A 17,228-nucleotide genomic window follows, 5' to 3' on the forward strand; every position below is an offset into this window, starting at 1 on the left:
AGTTAGCTCCTTCTCTCCCTTCCTTTTTTTGAGACAGGGTCTGACTCTACAGCTCTGGCTGTGCTGGAACTCACTAATATACCAGGCTGACCTCAAACTCACAGAGATCCTCTTGCCTCTGCTTCCCAAGTGCTAGGATTAAAGGTCCACGTCCCTATGCCAGGTTTCTTCTTTTCTTTTTTTCTCTCTTTCGAGGGGGGGGTTGTTTAGAGACAGGGGTTCTCTGTGTAGCCCTGGCTGTCCTGGAACTCACTCTGTAGATCAGCCAGGCCTTGAATTCTTGAGATCTACCTGCCTCTGCCTCCTGAGAGCTGGGATTAAAGGTGTGTGTTGTGACCTGAGTTCTTTTTTCTTTTATTTTAAACTTTATTTTTATTTTATTCTTTGTGACTTTCACATTATTCTTTCCAATTCCATGTCCTTCCCCAAAATAAAACAAAATAAAATTTAGGAGAAAAAAGAATAAAAAAATCTGTTCTTTACTCTTCTCTCCTTTTTATTTTATTTTCTTTTTTGTTTCTTTTGAGACACATTATCTTAGTTAGTTAGTATTATTGCTGTGATGAAACACCATGATCAAAAGTAACTTGGGGAGGCAAGGGTTTATTTGGCTTGTATATCCTGAATCGCAGTCCATTAGTGAAGCTAAGGCAACTCAGACTGGGCAGGAACCTGGATGCAGGAGCTGATGCAGAGGCCGTGGAGGAGGCTGCTTCTTGACTTGACTTGACAAGGCCTGCTCAACCTGTTTTTCTACAGAACCCAGGGTCAGATAGGTGGTGGTGGGGCACGCCTTTAATACCAGCACTTGGGAGGCAGAGGCAGGTGGGTCTCTAAGTTTGAGGCCAGTTTGGTCTACAGAGCAACCAGGACAACCAGGGTTACTCAGAGAAACCCTGTCTCAAAAGACCAAAAAATAAAGTAAAATAAAAAAATAGAACCTAGGCCACTCACAATGGGTCTCACCCTTCCACATCAATCACTAATTAAGAAAATGCCCCACATGCTGCCTACAGTCTGATATGATTTTAAAGAGGTATTTTCCAATCAAGGTTCCCTCCTCTCAGATGACTCTAGCTTGTTTCAAGTGAACATAAAACTAACCAGCACACAGGGTCTCACTATATAGCTCTGGCTAACCTGGAACTTGCCGTGAAGACCAAAACTGGCCTAGAACTCACAGCAATCCTCCTGCTTCCTGAGTGTGGAGATTAAAGGCATGTGTTTCTATACCTGGGCTTTAAAAAAAAAAATGGTTCTCTCTCTCCACCCCTTCCCCCCGCAATGTGGATTTTATTTTATTTATTTATTTGAGACAGGGTTTCTCTGTGTAACCCTGGCTGTCCTGGCATTCTCTCTGTAGATCAGGCTGGCCTCAAACTCACAGAGATCCACTTCCAAGAGCTGGGATTGAAGTCCTGTGCTACTACCATCCTAAATTTTTATTTTGTTTTGTTTTGTTTTGTTTTTCAAGGCAGGGTTTCTCTGAAGCTTTTGGAGCCTGTCCTGGAACTAGCTCTTGTAGACCAGACTGGCCTCGAACTCACAGAGATCTGCCTGTTTCTGCCTCCCAAGTGCTGGGATTAAAGGCGTGCTCCACCACTGCCCAGCTTAAACCTTAATTTTTACATAGGGATATTTTGCAGATTGATCCCTTTTAGCGAAATAGAATTGCTCCCATAGAGTTTTCTGAAGCCTACATAGACTCAGGTCAGTCCCATGCAGAGCCAAGGCCAGATCCCAGAGCTGAACCAACCAGGTGTGAAATCAGAAAACTGGGATTCACACTCACTGGATTCGCAGGCTCTACCACATCTAAAGACACAGACACATTTGGCTTCTATGATCCATTTTCCTAATCTATAATATTTGTTCCATGGGCTCATTTTATGTCTTTAACTAAACAGTAATCCTTTAGGGACAAGAACCACCTGTTTCCTTCAGTGTTTCTCTGTGAGCCTCCTGTATGCTGGAAGGGCTTAATAAACACGTGCCGCCTGATTTCTCTCTTGGAATGTGGAGTGTAAACCGTATGGCTGTTCTACCAGTCTTCAGCATCTGTGCCTGTGCATGCTCACAGGCAGAGGGAGAACGCTGAGGTGGGAACACAGCTGCAGACCCCGATCTCGTGTGGGTGTCTGTCCTCTGATGTGTCACATCCATGTGGGTTGGGAACTAACACAGCACTTATTCCAGCCAACCTCCCAGTTACTGGGAACTCTGCCAGAGGGCACACGGGCACCCTGTGACCATGACTTCGTCCTCACAGAAGAGACTGGAGAGAGCACTGAAGTGGGTGTCTGTGCGAACATGTGTGTGATGGACAAGTCAGTTGATGCAATTCTTGCCTAGCATGCACGAATCCTTGGGAGTGACTCTGATCTCCAGAGCTGAATGAACTAGGTGTAGTGGTCAGCGCCTATAACCACAGCACTGGGTGGGGGAGAGTGGAGGCAGGAGTGTGGGGAGTTCAAGATTCTCCTTGGCTGCAGATTTTGGGCTCTATGAGTCTCTGTCTCTAAAATAAATAAATAAATAGAATTAGTCCATAAAGAGGGGATCATAGCTGACCTGACCCTACTAACTTTGATCTTAGTTTTTGGAGGAAAATGGATTTTACACACTGAGCTAGCTATTGGTTTTGAAGTGTCTCTAGAATTTTTTATTACATTTATTGACTTTGTGTGCTTACGTATGTTGGTGCATATTTGCCATAGCGTGTGTGTGAAGGTCAGAGGGCAATTTTCTGGAGTTCATTCTCTCCTTTTATTACATGGGCTCTAGGGATTAAATTCAGGTTGTTAAGGTTTGGCAACAAGCACATTTTATCCACTGAGCCATCTTACCAGCCTCTGAGTGTTTCTAGGAAGCAGGTTTTTTTCTTTCTCTTTGCTGTCCATCTTTAACCTATGCCATTAATTCTGCTTCAGACTTCTGAACACCTAAAGCCAGCCGTAATCAGACTCCCTGCCTCGCCCGCGTCTTGGCCCGACTTTTATCTTATCCGAGAGTTCCTGTCTCTTCTGGCTTCAGCCTCTCTCTGATCCCTTCCTCCCATTCAAGTGGAAGGCAGCTATTGTCCTACAAAACAAATCTGACAGACCACTGCTTCTGCTTTAAGTTTCTCTCTCTTGGGAATCCAAGTCCATGTCAGACACCTCCAGTTTATCTGTGTCTAAAGGGGGAAGCTGAGTTTTGAGGCCATTGCCGTTGGGTGAAAGATACTGATGAATTGTGATGGGTAGGTCGGTGGGAAGGATTGGAGAACTAAGTCTCTCGTGTCTTATATATGACATAATAATCATCACTATAAATCATCTGCTAATTTACACAACATACTTACCTTATGTTAGAGCACCTCCATTCTAGGCCCTGAAAGTATAAGGGCTGGACCCAGACTCTTGATGTTTGGACTAGGGAAGACAGGATGGATATACACTTAGAGAATACGCTGGGTGTGGTGGCACATATCTAATAGTTCACTACTTGGGTGTGAGGACTGAGACAGAAAAAAACTGTATTTTATTTGTTTGTTTTCGAGACAGGGTTTCTCTGTGTATCCTTGACTGTCCTGGAACTTGGCTCTGGGATTAAAGGTGTGAACCACCATGCCTGGCTGTAAAAATTATTTCTAGTGGTCATTAGGATTTTGAATTTTATTTTAAGACTGGAAACCAATGGTTTTAAGACAGAAAAAAAAGATCAACTGGTATATATGTGTATAATCTTATCTATCATCTATCTATCGGTCCATCTGTCCGCCTACCCTTCTGTCTGCCCAGGGTCTCAAGCGACCCAAGTTGGCCTTGAATTCCTGACTCTTCTGCCTCCCCCTCCCACCTCCCTGGGGCTGGGACTCCAGGTGTTTGCCATCAAACCCAGCACTGGTTTGTATTTGAAACAAGCTTCTTTAGCTCCGGAGTGAAGGAGCGATCACAGTGGTCAAGTTAGAGGCAGTTAAACATGGAAGTTAAGCAATATAAAATGGGCCCTGGTGGAGCTTGGTAGCTTGACCACGAGGGTCTGGCCTCATTGCTACGTTAGACCATTTGCTCACTGATGGTGTGGATATGTGAGAGAGAGTGGCAGGAAAGAATCATGGATGGATGCCATTTTTGGAGACAAATGGCAAAGGGGAAAAAATTGGGAAGAAGAGTTAAGTGCAGCCTTGTACATGTTAAGTGTGAGATACTAGTCACCAGAGCAGGGGTGACAAATGACAGTTGGCGAAGAAAGCCAGAATCCCTGGGGAAAGTCCTTGCTTGTAGATTTAGGTTTGTGAATTACCTGTATGTCGATCGTGTAACTGCTACTGGCAGTGCTGGGACAAAACATTCATAGAGGAAATAAATGAACCACATCAGAGACTGTGGAGGAAGGCAGCTCAGCAGAGAAAAACGGGCTGGGTGTACCTCAGTTGGCAGAGTGCTCTTCTAGCATTCACAAAGTCCTAGATTTAATCCCCAACCCCGGCACATGCCACTCGGTCACTCGAGGTGGAGAGAGAGCTTGGGAAGTGAGGCTAGCTGGAACTCGAGTTTCCTGTCCCTCCATGTGGTCTATAAACTCCAGGCTTGCCATTCTCCACCAGCACCAGCCTCAGGTCACCTGAGGCGCTATTTCAATATTGCTGGCTTCTACTCATATGCAAACTTGGAGTCCGGCTTGAGGCTTGAGCTGAGGCGGAGGCTTGGGTTCTTCTTGGCGTTTATAAAACACTCCACACCACGGGAGTCTAGCATCAAGCAGCTACACACTCACCATCTACTCACTTTCCCTTCCCACTTATATGACCCAGCTACTGACAAGGTTTCTCCCCAGCCGTTTACTTTCCTGGTTTCCTGAAAGGCTGGATAATACAATGGGGAAAAGAATTCCGTTTCAGAGTGAGACGGGTTCCTGTCTACCACTTGTTAGCGATGTGACCTTGGGCAAATCTCATTAACAGCACAGCGCCCAGTTCCCTAATCTGTAAACCGGGGTTAGTAAAACCTTTACGCTATTGGTATGACGGTCAAGAGGGGCTGACTTTTGTAAGGGCTGGTTTACTTCGCTTCAGGCATGCAGGGATCCGCTGAGTGAGCCAAAATCAAGATGAGAATTAAGATGCTTCATACTTGTGACAGAGCAGTGGCAGCCCCTCACATGATCCGCAGATACCAGACTGTGTCCCTGTCCGCCCAGGGCGTGTGTTCGTGTTAATCACTTGTCTTTCCAGTCGCCCAACATCTCTTGGGTCCGCGATCACGCGCCCCCCACCCGAAGCCGTGCCTGACGCGGCGGTGGCTCATGCGCCCTGGAGTCCCAGGCCCTTGCCACGGAACACACGTCCCATCCCCGGCGCAGGGCTCCGCCCCTAGCCTCCGGCGCGCCTCTCTGGACGCCTGCTCCGGTGTCTGAGCGGCCGCACCCGCGGGCTCTGGGCACTGATTGGCTATGGATCGCGGGCGGGCAGCCGGGGCGCTCACACACCCTCTTCCCTCAGCCAATGAGCGCGCGCACGTCACTGTTCGGGGCGGCCCAAAGAGCCGGCAGCCCCTCAATAAGCCACATTGTTGCAGCAAACTCCAGTGCTGGAGTCCCAGGACACCACAGGCTACTCCGCGCTACCCAGCTAAGGAGATCCAAGGGCGGGAGCATCACGCCAGTGACTCTGAGAAGCTCGATCGTCGGAGTGGAGCAGCACTGTCATTCCTCCCAAGTTAAGCCTTAGTGACCCTGTGACTGAAGTTAGTGACTGGACTCTGGGCAGCTAGACACGTCGCCAAGAGCGAGACTTTAGGCACTTTTCGTATTGAGACTAAACGAAAAAAGAAACTTGTTTCTGGAGACTCGAGGCTCCCAGCTGGTGAGCCACCGTGGTTAACCTTCTTTGTGTGACTCCTGGAGTCCTCAATCCCAACCGAACACCCGTGCCTGCGTACAAAGCGTTGCGCTCCCCCGCTAGCGCTCGAGTCTCGGTTTCTCTACGCGGGCCCCGTCTGGTCGCAGCAAGATGATCGCCTCGCATATGATAGCCTGCTTATTCACCGAGCTCAATCAAAACCAAGTGCAGAAGGTAAGTCAGCACGAGCGGAGGAGGCTGGCTCGCTTTGGACCAAGTTGCGTGCTCTCCGGGAATCTGGACCGCGTAGGGGATCTGTTTCCTCCTCCTTCGGGGCTGGGGACGTGGAACCAGTCTGGGTAGCTGGGAAAGTCCTAGGCATGAGAAGCCACGTCTGCTAGGCACCATCTGGGCCAGGGCGCGCACCACCGAGATAACCACCTCCCCGCGACCCGCGCGCGCTCTCCCCACACTTAGATCCCGGGTTCCTTGAGGGGCGGGTCGCCCTGCACGTAGTCAAAGTCTGCTGCGCCCACGTGGGAGGAGCCCCCTTCTACAGCCCGAGTTCCGGCAAGAGCACGTGGGGAAGAATCCAATGTAGGGGAGGAGGCGCGGTGGCAGTGTGTAGCAGCCGGGGCCCGGCCCTCTGGCTCTTAAGGACGCGTTGGAGAGGCTATGGGTTCCTCGTGGCGCCCCTTGGAGGTGGCTCGGGAAAAAAAAAAATAAAAGAAGCCACCCAGGAAGGAGCGGGAAAGGGCGCAGAAAGAGTGGCCCGCCGCGCCCCCTCCCCGGAACTGAACTGCCCGGAACTGAGGCTCGAAAGGGGCGCCCCCTCACAGCAGATCTTCCTGGGGACCGCCCCGCCTTTAGTCCCCGCGTCCGGCCTCTGAGTTGGCGGATTTTGGATAGTACTTTCTGGTTTGCTGCTAAAAGTTACACGAAGTGAACTCACCTTCCACCCCAGGATTTCCTGAGTTCTTTTGTATATTTTGGCCTCTGAAAGCGAACCTTTCAGCGCTCAGACCCTCCTGTGCCCACCTCACTCTCTGCAGCCCTGGCGAATCCGAGCTCTTGGTAGTGCGGCGAGTCATTTACATAAGAAAGAGCCTCGGGCCCTGCCTGTAGCCTCCCTCTCCACCTCGGGGTAGGGAGGTGGGGGTGGACCAGAGCCAAGCTCCGAGTGCTCTAACTCCCGGGAGAATTGAATTTCTAAAATGCCCAGGATTACGGGATTGGTTCCTGTCCTGGGCCCTAGTCCAAGATTTGAGGCAGGGAATGGTCTAGTATTGGGGAGGGGGGTGCTGTCCAGAGGGTTGTGTTAGAGCTTTGAGCCGTTGCTCAGTTACTCACTTGAAATTTCAGTGTCTCGTGGGAACAGATTTTTAGGGAAGTGCCTTCAGCACGTTCTAGGACGCAACGCGTCCCCCCCCCCCCCCCGGTCCTGAGTGCGTAGGACAAGATAATAGATTGCTCTTGATGTGTCCAGGGCCCTGGCAAGTGTAGCTTAGACTGGAGAGAGGAACCTGATTTAGTTGAGATTTTTCTCTGTTGGTTGGTACTCTCTAATCTCTTGGGATGAGTGAGGTCTTTTAGCTGGCACGATTTTGCCGATTCCTCTGGTCTTTCCTGTTCAAGATACCACAATCTCTTGGCAGTTCCTGAAACATACAGTGAAGGGAGGCCCCTTAATCGTAGGGAGAGTGAATTTCCCTACCTGAATTCTTTTTACGAACTTTCTCTCGGATTGTGGGACTGTGGGCGCATAACACACACCCTAAGGGGCATGTCATGGAGTTACTGTTCCCGGGAGTGGAAAGAGGATTGACTAGGGTGTCTGGAAGTGTGGTTTATTCACCAGGACCCTGAGCCTCTTGGGAGGCTTATTGCTTCCTACAAGCTGCAGGTGGCTGTGCCCGCCTGGCTTTATGGTGACTTGCCTGGGCCCTGGCTTTTTATGTTCCTCACCCCAGAACACTTGGATGTATTTCCTCTAAGTTACCAGTGGGGGCAGAATCAAATCAGGCCTGTAATTTAAACCAGGTGTTCCCTGGGATTTAGCATCCCAGTTTAGACTCTGATCTGGCTTAGGTGTGCAAACCTGTTTGATCCCCCTGCAGTTTGAGAAAAGGCACAGAGTATCTTGAGTGTCTCTGAGCTGAGGAGGAATTAGGAAAGATGAAACTCCGGTTTAATTTTGGAGTCTTTGAGAGTTTTTTTTGGGTTTGACACAGGATCTCTCTACAGAGTCCTGGCTGTCCTATGTAGATCAGACTGGCTTTGAACTCAAGAGATCTGTCTGCCTCTGCCTTCCAAAACTGCGATTAAAGGAGTGTGCCACTCTGGACCTTGACCTTGAACTTCTTCCTTCCTTTTTCTTTTTTCTTTCTTTCTTTCTTTCTTTCTTTCTTTTTTTCTTTCTTTTGACAGGGTTTTACTATCCCTGGAGGCCTGGCACTTACCTGTAGACCAGGTAAATATCTTACAGAGATCTGCCTACCTCTGTCTCTGGATTAAAGTCCGTGGCCACCATGCCTGGCTTTTGATTTGGACTTCTCTGGGACCCCTCAGAGACGATCTCATTCTAGTCTCAGGGTCTGAGAGGCGAAGAGACTCACTGGCCACAGCTAGCCCCACTCATGTCCTAGTGAACAAGTGCAGCGTCTCTGCTCACCGCTGCTAACTGAAAATGGAATTCCGCACGGAACATCTGCTGTGAACAGAGCTCTATTCTAAGCTTCTGACACCGGCTGTTCGCTCACGGAGAGTCAAATAACTTCTAGAGATAAGCGTGATTAGTTTGAGTGTTCCTTGTTTTATTGGCAAGGAGCTGAGGTCAAGATAAAGTTGTTCAAGATCACTTTAGAACACTATAGAGTGGTTTCTGCTCTTTTTGGTAGGAACATCTTGTTCTTGACCACACACTGGGCTGCTATGGGAACAGTAGAGTGGAGCCTTCACTTGTGGTGCTGGGAATGCTTTGAACCAGCGGGCGTGGGGTGGGGGCACTGGTATAGCCGACTCCTGGGGTTGGTTTGAGCAACGGCATTGGTGCCTACTGGGTCTTCCTAGGTCCTGGATTTCTTTTTACCTTCTGAAAGCTACAACACTGTCAGTTGGCTGGGTTCCTTCCAGACACCGTAAGTTTTCCAGATCCTAGTCTCGGAGCTAGACTGGCATATTTCAGGAGGAGCCTTCTCCAGCTCTACCGACCACCCCCCACCCCCCCATTCCAGTTTTATTTCCCAAAGTTGGAAACCACCGGCTCCCTCTAGGTCTTTCTGCCCTTGCGCTCTTGGGGCCCTGATCATGAATGAAGTCGGGCTTTTCTCTCTGTGCCTCTCCTGTCTGCATGCCTGCCTCCTCGTTCCTGCTTTCTGTCTTCCACCCGCTCCGTGCCTACATCACTGCGCTTGGTGGCACTGGCTTAGTTACACCCTGCGGTAAGGCTGATGGGTTTCAGTTGGAATCCTTCCTCAGGCAGGGAGAATCCGGGCTGCTTCAGTTGATCATCACGGTTTCTGATCATGGATGGAGTGCTTAGAGTTAGTGTGGGAATGGGGGAAGGGCACAGGGGGAAGAGTCAGTGAGAGGCACCGGGGTGTGTGAAGCTTTAGAGGAAGCATAGCTGTCAGCTATTCCTTCACCTGAGGCTGCTGGCTGGGAGAGGAGACAGGGAGCGGTTTTGTTTCCTGTGTCAAGGCCTTGTGTCCTGTCTATGGAGAAACAGAAGGTTTGTTTCTTAGGGGGTGAGAATCAGAGTTAATTTAGCCATGGTCAAACTGTCTCACTACCCAGAAAGGTGACATTTAACTCCACTCCTATAATAAATAGGCTCATACACCCTCCTTGTATGAGAAAGGGTGGACTTCAGCTCTGGACAGGAGGCAGTAGGAAGATTACCTCCATCCCCCATGGAAGCAAGGATCTTAGGAGCCCAGGCTAACCCTGTAAGGGAGGATCGCCTCAGACTCTTGAGCTCCCTGTTCCTACCTCCCAAAGGCAGGAAAGAACAGATAACATGATTTTCAGAGCCGAACTTTTCTTTTTGAGGAGCTGGCAACTCATTCAGCTGTTTTCTGGGGAGAAACAGAACAACACAGACCAGAGTTTTAAAAAGTCATAGCCAGAGTAAGCTCTACTACCCGAAACAAGACACCAAAGCCAAGACCCCACCCCCACCCCCACCCCGGGGCTTCTGAAGACCTGCTCTTGATGAGAGGGTTCATCCCTTTATCCTGGAGTTCTGAAGTCAGCCGGGTTGGTTTGGTTTTGGACACTGTGTAGTCAGTCACTGCCATTTCAAAGCATCGGGAATGGGGCATGGCAAGTCACCTGGATTTTATTGGCTGTACCGGCCCCAGCAGGGCTTGCTTGGCTTGGTGGTGGTCTTAGCGGCTTTCCAGCTGGGGTTCTCAGACATTTGGAGGTAGAAAATTTCCTGTATGGGGGCTATCCCCTTCTATCATTGAGTTTTATTTCCTTTTTGCGACTATCGCTCAGGCTGACTTCCAACTCTCTACGCAGTTGAGGATGACCTTGAAACTTGATTCGGCTGCTACACTCCTGCCGCCATCTTTGTTTTCTCTGTGTTAGAATCAACCTCAGGACTTCATGCAGGAAAGCCCTCTACAGATTGACTTGCATACCCAATTTCTCTCTCTCTCTCTCTCTCTCTCTCTCTCTCTCTCTCTCTCTCTCTCTCTTTCTGGTAGGGTCTCACTGTAGGTATGCCTGGCTTGCCTAAAACTGCTATGAAGGCCAGGCAGGTCTGGAACTCACAAAAAGATCCACTTATCTCTGCCTCCTGGGTGCTAGGGTTAAAGGTGTACACCCCCAGACCCAGTTTCCTTCCTTCCTTGACAGTCTCACTGCAACCCGAGCTGATCTAGATCTTAGTGATCTTCCTATCTCAGCTTCTCAAATGCTGGAATAGCTGGGATTGAGCCTGCTAGCCCTCACCTTCCAACAGTACGTCACGTGGGAATTTGAGAAAGTTGTGAGACCACGGCCTTAAACAGAAGCCCCCACCCCTCACTGAAGGGCAGGCTCACAGGGCTGGGCCAGCTAGAAAGCTGTGGGCTGTGCCCTGGTTCCAGGAAGCCGCTGGGGAAGAATCATGATCTCCTCCGGGAGAATCTCCTTCTGGCCCTGTGGGAGTTTCTTGTTAGCTTTCCACGCGTTTGAGCTGGGGCGAAAGGCTGGTAACTCCTGAAAGCAGCAGGTTCTTGGTTACAGGATGGAGTCGGCTTGTGGGATTGAATCCCAGTTATCCACCCAACAAGCATCAGCAGTTAGGGCCAGTTAGGAAACTTTCTAACTTGCATTCTTTCCGGTTCCCTGGGGGAAGTGGCACCTCTACTTAGGCTTTAGGTGTCTGCTGGTGCGCCCCACTTTGAAGCATGTGCTCTTTGGGGGACCCTGCACCCACCCGCCTTGCAGTAACTCTTTCAGGAACCAAAGGGCAGAGGGTGCTCAGGGCGGTTAGTAAGCCTGCACCTCTGGGGACTGGCATAGACTTCCTGTCGTCTGCTCCAGACGCTGGCTTCCCTGGGGAAAGTCCTGGAGCTGACCTGTGCTGAAGTCATAGCACCCGGCCAGGGGAGGTGTGGCTGCCTGGGTTCATGGAGCTTATTCCCTTAGGGCCTGAAGGTGACAGTTATGCCCTCATTCTTTTGGTTCATTAGATGGGGCCTTCTTGAGTCACAGTGTAATAGTCTCTGTAGGGAACCCACAGTCTTCACCCTGACATTCCTTTATTACTTTCTGAGGTGTCAAGGGTTAAACTCAGGGCCTAGACAGGTTCTCTGTCCCTGCCTTCTTTGTGTGTGTGGCAGGGGGAGGACATCAGGTTCTCATATTGTAGTCCAGGCTGGGCTGGGACTCACTATGTAGTCCAGGTTAGTCCCAAACTCATGAGTTTTCAGACCTTCGAGTGATGGGTGTGACCCACCCCACTCTGCCTCTTGTATATCTTGAAATAGGTTTTGTATTCTTTCGTTAGGACCTGGGAGTCTTGGCTGGAGGAGTAGAGAATCATTTCATGGTGGTCCTGAGTGCTTAGTGCTTCTGTCTGTAGATGTCGAGACTCCTTCTCCAGGGCGGCTTCCTGAAGCTTTATCTCAGAACCTGTCCCAGAAGTCCTAGAAGTAAGGGGACCAGGCCATCCGCAACCTTCCCTCATCGTCCCTGCCTGGGTGTCCGTGTCCCTGTCCCTGGAGGTGTGGGAGCAGTTCACATTGTGAAAAGCCCTTGCACCCGACTTTCTCTTTGACCTTTCTAATGTCTGGTAAAGGAAGGGATGAGGACAGATCCAACATCTGGGGTTCAGCAAGGGCATTTGCCACTGCTTTCCTTTCCCAGTTGAGGGGCTCTTCCTTCCTACTTACTATGTTTTTCCTGTTGGTGCTTTTCATGGAGCTTTCTAGACTCATCTGATCCTCTGGCTGTAAAGGTGGAGAGAGGGTTGAGACAGGGTCTCACACCGTAGCCCGGCTTGTCCGGAACTCAGGATGTTGTTCAGGCTCCATTAAACTTGCAGCACCCTCCTGCCCCAGCCTCCCTCCGGATACCTGGGCTATTGTTTGTGTGAGCCACCTGCGCTGAATCTCCTATAAAGATCTTAAAGATAAACATCCCTTGTGCTTAGGAGCTGGTATCTCAGACCACCCTCTAGTTGTATTGCAGAGAAGGCTCTGTTAATGCCATTCAGGTAAGGACAGCAGGTCAGCCAAGGGCGAGACAGAATCCAAACCCCGGCAGGCGGCCTCACTCTGGAGCCCATGCACCTCACCACCCCCAACACAAAGCAACCTGGGACAACTGGAGAAGGTTGGCTGTTTTACTGGGTTATGAGTCAGGTGTCAGTTGGAAAGGGACCTTAGGGATGATGTCATCCAAGCCCTTTTACGGTAAAGAAACCAGCTGCGGTGTACAAGGGGATTGGTCCAATCTCTCCCAGAAAGTCCCAAATCTGAAACTAAGTTTCCGGCTCACTGTCCTGGACCTGTTTCCTTCCGTGTCATCCTTGGGTGTGGGTTCCTCTAGAGCAAAGTCTGATTGCCTTTGTGGGCTGTCTGTCACTGTGGCCACCTTCGAGAGTAAAAGCCGGCACTTGTGGATAGCTTTGCCCTTTCCACAGGTGGCAGCCGAGGTGGCCCTGGGCGGATGAGCACATAGGTGTAGTCTTGGGTTGAGGGGGGAGTTCTGGGCTGTAGGTGAGGCAGAGAGACAGACCCGGAGAGTTGATTCAGCAGGTGGACAGTGGCTATAGAAAGAATGAGAGAAGATGCTCCTGTGGGTCAGGAAGCTGTAAGGCAGGTTGTGCAGTCCCTGGCCTGGGGCTGCCTAGAGAAGGCGAAGGGCCCTAGGGAACCAAGCATAACAGGCAGGACAGGCAGATAGATAGATGACCGTGGAGGAAATGGTGTCAGCATCCCACAGTGAGAGTAGTGGCCTGAAGAGCAGGGTCAGGCATGAGCACCTGTCAGTCTGGAGTAACTAGCTCTTCGTATTTCTGTTGTTGTCATAGCTCCATGTTGGTAACCATAACCCAGTACTAACTCATCTTGAATACTGTGAATGGCTGGCATCACAAATATGCCAAAGACTTAGTTGGTGCTTGTAGTCTTCTGGGACCAGTGAGAATGGGAGGGACATGTCTAGGCAGCCTGGAACCAAGGTGTCTGCACATCCATGGTCACTGCATGCAGCAGCCACTCATGAGAGTCAGTTTATTGACTGTCAATAGATGTCCATCAATAGATGAATGGCTAAAGAAAATGTGGTGTATACACATGAAATCTTATTCTGCAATGAAGAGTAGTGAAGTTATGTTCATGCAGGGGAATGGATGGAACTGGAGATCATTTGGCTTGAAATACGCCAGACTTAGAAAGATAAATGTCATATTCTCTCATACGCAGAATCTTGATGAAAAGAAAAATGAAACTGGACTGTGGTGGTGCACACCTTTGATCTTAGCGCTCGGGAGGTCGAAGCAGTTGGATCTCTGAGTTCGAGGCCAGCCTGGTCTACAGAGAGTTTACAGGGCAGCCAGGGCTACACAGAGAAACCCTATCTTGAAAAACAAAACCAAAATAAAACAACAAAAAAAGGAAGGATAAGGGGAACTATTTAGGGACAGGAAGGGAACCAGCAGAAGTGGGATGGGCAGGAGATGGGATGGGGTTGAACGAAGGACATGGTGTTTCTGTTTGGAGATTATAATGGAGATTATCATTTCCTCCTTTGATTTTTTTTCCCCCTCGAAACCCTTTTCTATCTCCCCTAGCTTTTTTTTTTAAAATTCATGACTTTTTCCTTGTTGCATATACTTGTATATGCATGTGTATATATAGTGTGTTTGAATGTGAATGTGTGTATATAAACATGTACACACGTATGTTTTCGAGGCTGACCGCTTGGTACTGGATAACCATTCAGTGTGCTCTTCTTCAGGGAAGACCGTATTTCCCACTTGAAGCATTCCTTAGTTTCTGTAGTTCTTCTAGGGTTGAGGCCCCTTGAGATTTCTCCCTAACCCATCATTTTTTAAAATGTTTGAATAGACTGATTAAATTTTTTTTTTTTTTGGAGACATGGTTTCTCTGTATAACAATCCTGGCTGTCCTGGAGCTCATTTTGTAGACCAGGCTGGCCTTAAACTCAGAGATCGGTCTACCTCCCAAGTGCCAGGATTAAAAGTGTTCACCACCACCTCCTAGCAGAAAAAGAAAAAGAAACAAAGAAAAAAAAATTCTTCCAAAAAGCAAAGAGAAACGCTAAGTGTGGCGCCATCCGCCTTGCGTTCCAGCGCCTGGGAGACCAGGGCACTGGGATTGCCTGGGCAAAATTCTCAAAAACACAATTCTCAAAAACACAAGCAAAGTGCAAACAGAAAGTGGTTCTAAGCCTTTCTAATAGCAATGCTACAGTTGTCTGTCCGCACCTTTGCTTTGTAAGTATTTCCTGGCATATTTGCCTCTTGCTGGCAGAGTCTGTTGTCTCCTTTACCCTGGTGTCTTTGGTGCCCAGCCCTGGCACGCTCGATCAGTTCATGGGTAAATGGAGCAAGCCGGGGTCCCGTACACCTGGGGCCTGTTATTTGCTGCACCACTGCCTCCTCTGGGATGGAATAACTAAACTTGGAACTGGAGGGCCCAGGCTGGGTATCCCCACTGCACACCTCCTGGCCACTGGCAAGTGCTGTCTCCTGGTCTGTCTCATTCCCTGTGGCTGAGAGTGAGAACTGGCCGAACAGGAAGGCCCGTGATTCACCACGGTGCAGGAGGATCTTGGGGGAGTGGCCTGCATGCTTCCTCCTCTTCCACATTCACCACACTGCCTCGGGCTTGTGAACACGCTGTGTGTCAGAGCTGGAGGCTCCCCAAGATGGCAGGGCCGCCCCAGCAAAGAGCCTCCTCTCCTATTTGAAGAAAGCACTCAGCAGATCTGGTATTTTCCATCAGTTGGGGTCAGATAGCAGAGGTTGTAGCTCATCCTGTGTCTTCTTCCTTGGCTCGTCCCCTTCCTCCTTTAGGACATACCTGGTCTTCCCTTGACAACTTCAGAGCATAAATTTGCTGTTCTCCGCTCAGCCTTGGTCTTGCCGGGAGGAGTCCGAGAGCATTATAATTAATGAGGACACAGAGAGCATTTGCTAGCTTTCCCAGGATGGACACACCTGTGCCCCAGGTAGGGGTGCCCAGTGAACCGACCACCTGACGTTGTGGGCCCTTGCCAAGGATTAGGCTTGTGGTCTGGGAAAGCTTCTCCAAGCCTTGGTTTCCTTGTCAAAGGCTGGTGGTAAAACATTGGCAAAGGAATAATGCAAAAAAATATATACATATGTGAAATTCTTTTGAAACTGTGCTGCAAGCCTGTGTCAGCACATGGTCCTTAGAAGGCAGCGTGTGACCAGGTTTAAAGCAGAGTGTCCTCTCTCACCTGCCCTCCTGATCTCTCTGATCTGGGTGCTTTGACTGCACACACATAGTAATGTAGGCTGGCGACAAGCTCTTGATCCTTGCCTTTTGTTGCTCCTACTTTCTTATACGGGGGGGGGGGGGTCTTTCTATGTAGCCCAGGCTGGCCCAGTACTTGAACTCTCCCTGTCTTAAGCCTCCTGAGTGCTGGGATTACAGATGTGTGCCATGTAAAGTAATATCAGTGGTATATACAGTTAATGTCTATATCGGGTACGTATTTTAAATTTTAGTTATGGTTGTCTGTTTTGTGTATGTGTATGCTTTTGTGCGTGTACTCGCACACACATTTGCGGAAGTCAGAGGACAACTTGCACCTATGGGTTCCTGGGATCATACCCTGGTCGTTGGGCTTGGCAGCAAGCTCCTTCACCCACTAAGCCATCTCACCGGCCTGGTGTATTTTAAATTATTTCTGTACTACTGGGAATCAAACCCAGGGCCTCGTGAATTACTGGGATTACAGGCCTATGCCATCAGGTCCAGGCTTCCTAGCTTTCTGAATTGAAGTGTGATGCACGTAAGAAACTAAATAAGTGTGGGCTAACAGCGCCACCCATCCTGTATCACCAGTCACCCCCACTTTCTGGTACCAGTTCTCCCCTGAAGGGCTTTCACTGTGGTGACTTCTTAAAATTCTTATTCTTAGGCAAGCCTAAGCCAAGGATCCTCCTGCCTTCCCCTCTTAGTTCGGGGATTGCAGGCATGCATCCCTGACCCTGGAACCCTCGCGACTTGATTCGTGTGAATGGATGCCCTGGGTGGGTTGTTCCTACTGTGCCTGCTTCTCTCACATTTGTGTCTTGGTAGATGGTGGCAGGGGCATGTCCTCATGCTGTGTGACAGTTGCCCCGCATTCCTGACTGTCCTGTAGGAGGTCAGGCTGAGCCGAGGCCTGAGATGGTTGACGTAGTCGTTTCTTTAGGACAAGAACCTAAGTGTTAAGAAAGCTGAAGCTCAGCCTGTTGGTTTTGGAACAGGCTTTGCTAGGTTGCCCAGACTGACCCTGAACTCACTTTCTCGTCAATCAGGCAGGCCTTGAACTCGAACCTAAATAGTAAGATTGGCTAATGTTCCTCCAGGACCACTGGAGAAAACCTGAATATTAATAAGGATACCCAAAGACTGGAGACAAGGGGTCAGCTGTGTGTCCGGCTCCCTTCATGGCTTTGCTCTGCAGTGGTGAAGCTGGTGCGGTCACTTTTTTACCCTGTTTCTGCCAGGAGGGTGTGTCTTATAGAAATGACTGATCATTTGGTCGTTCATGTATTATTTATGTTCCATCTGCTTCCTGAAACAACTTGGTGATTTAGGTCAGCTTCGGTCACAGGATTTCTTGACCAAGGCCTTAACAGGAGCTGAACGCAGATCTTTGTCCTTCCTTACAGTCAAGGCGAAAGGACGGGGCTCTTCTGGAATCA

At 49.5% G+C, this 17,228-nt stretch overlaps 1 protein-coding gene across 1 annotated transcript in view; it reads left to right on the top strand.

Moving 5' to 3' along the window:
* The first annotated feature begins 5,543 nt into the window (after positions 1 to 5,543).
* The window catches only part of Hk2 (hexokinase 2), a 51,312-nt gene continuing 39,627 nt past the window's right edge, over positions 5,544 to 17,228 (top strand). The window contains exon 1 of the mRNA XM_048416542.3: positions 5,544 to 6,058. Within this exon, the coding sequence (XP_048272499.1) occupies positions 5,996 to 6,058 (63 nt within the window). The 5' untranslated portion in view covers positions 5,544 to 5,995. The remainder of the gene's footprint in view (positions 6,059 to 17,228) is intronic.

This window comes from Myodes glareolus, chromosome 6 (assembly GCF_982192425.1).
Source record: "Myodes glareolus chromosome 6, mMyoGla1.1, whole genome shotgun sequence".
Lineage (NCBI taxonomy): Eukaryota > Metazoa > Chordata > Mammalia > Rodentia > Cricetidae > Myodes > Myodes glareolus.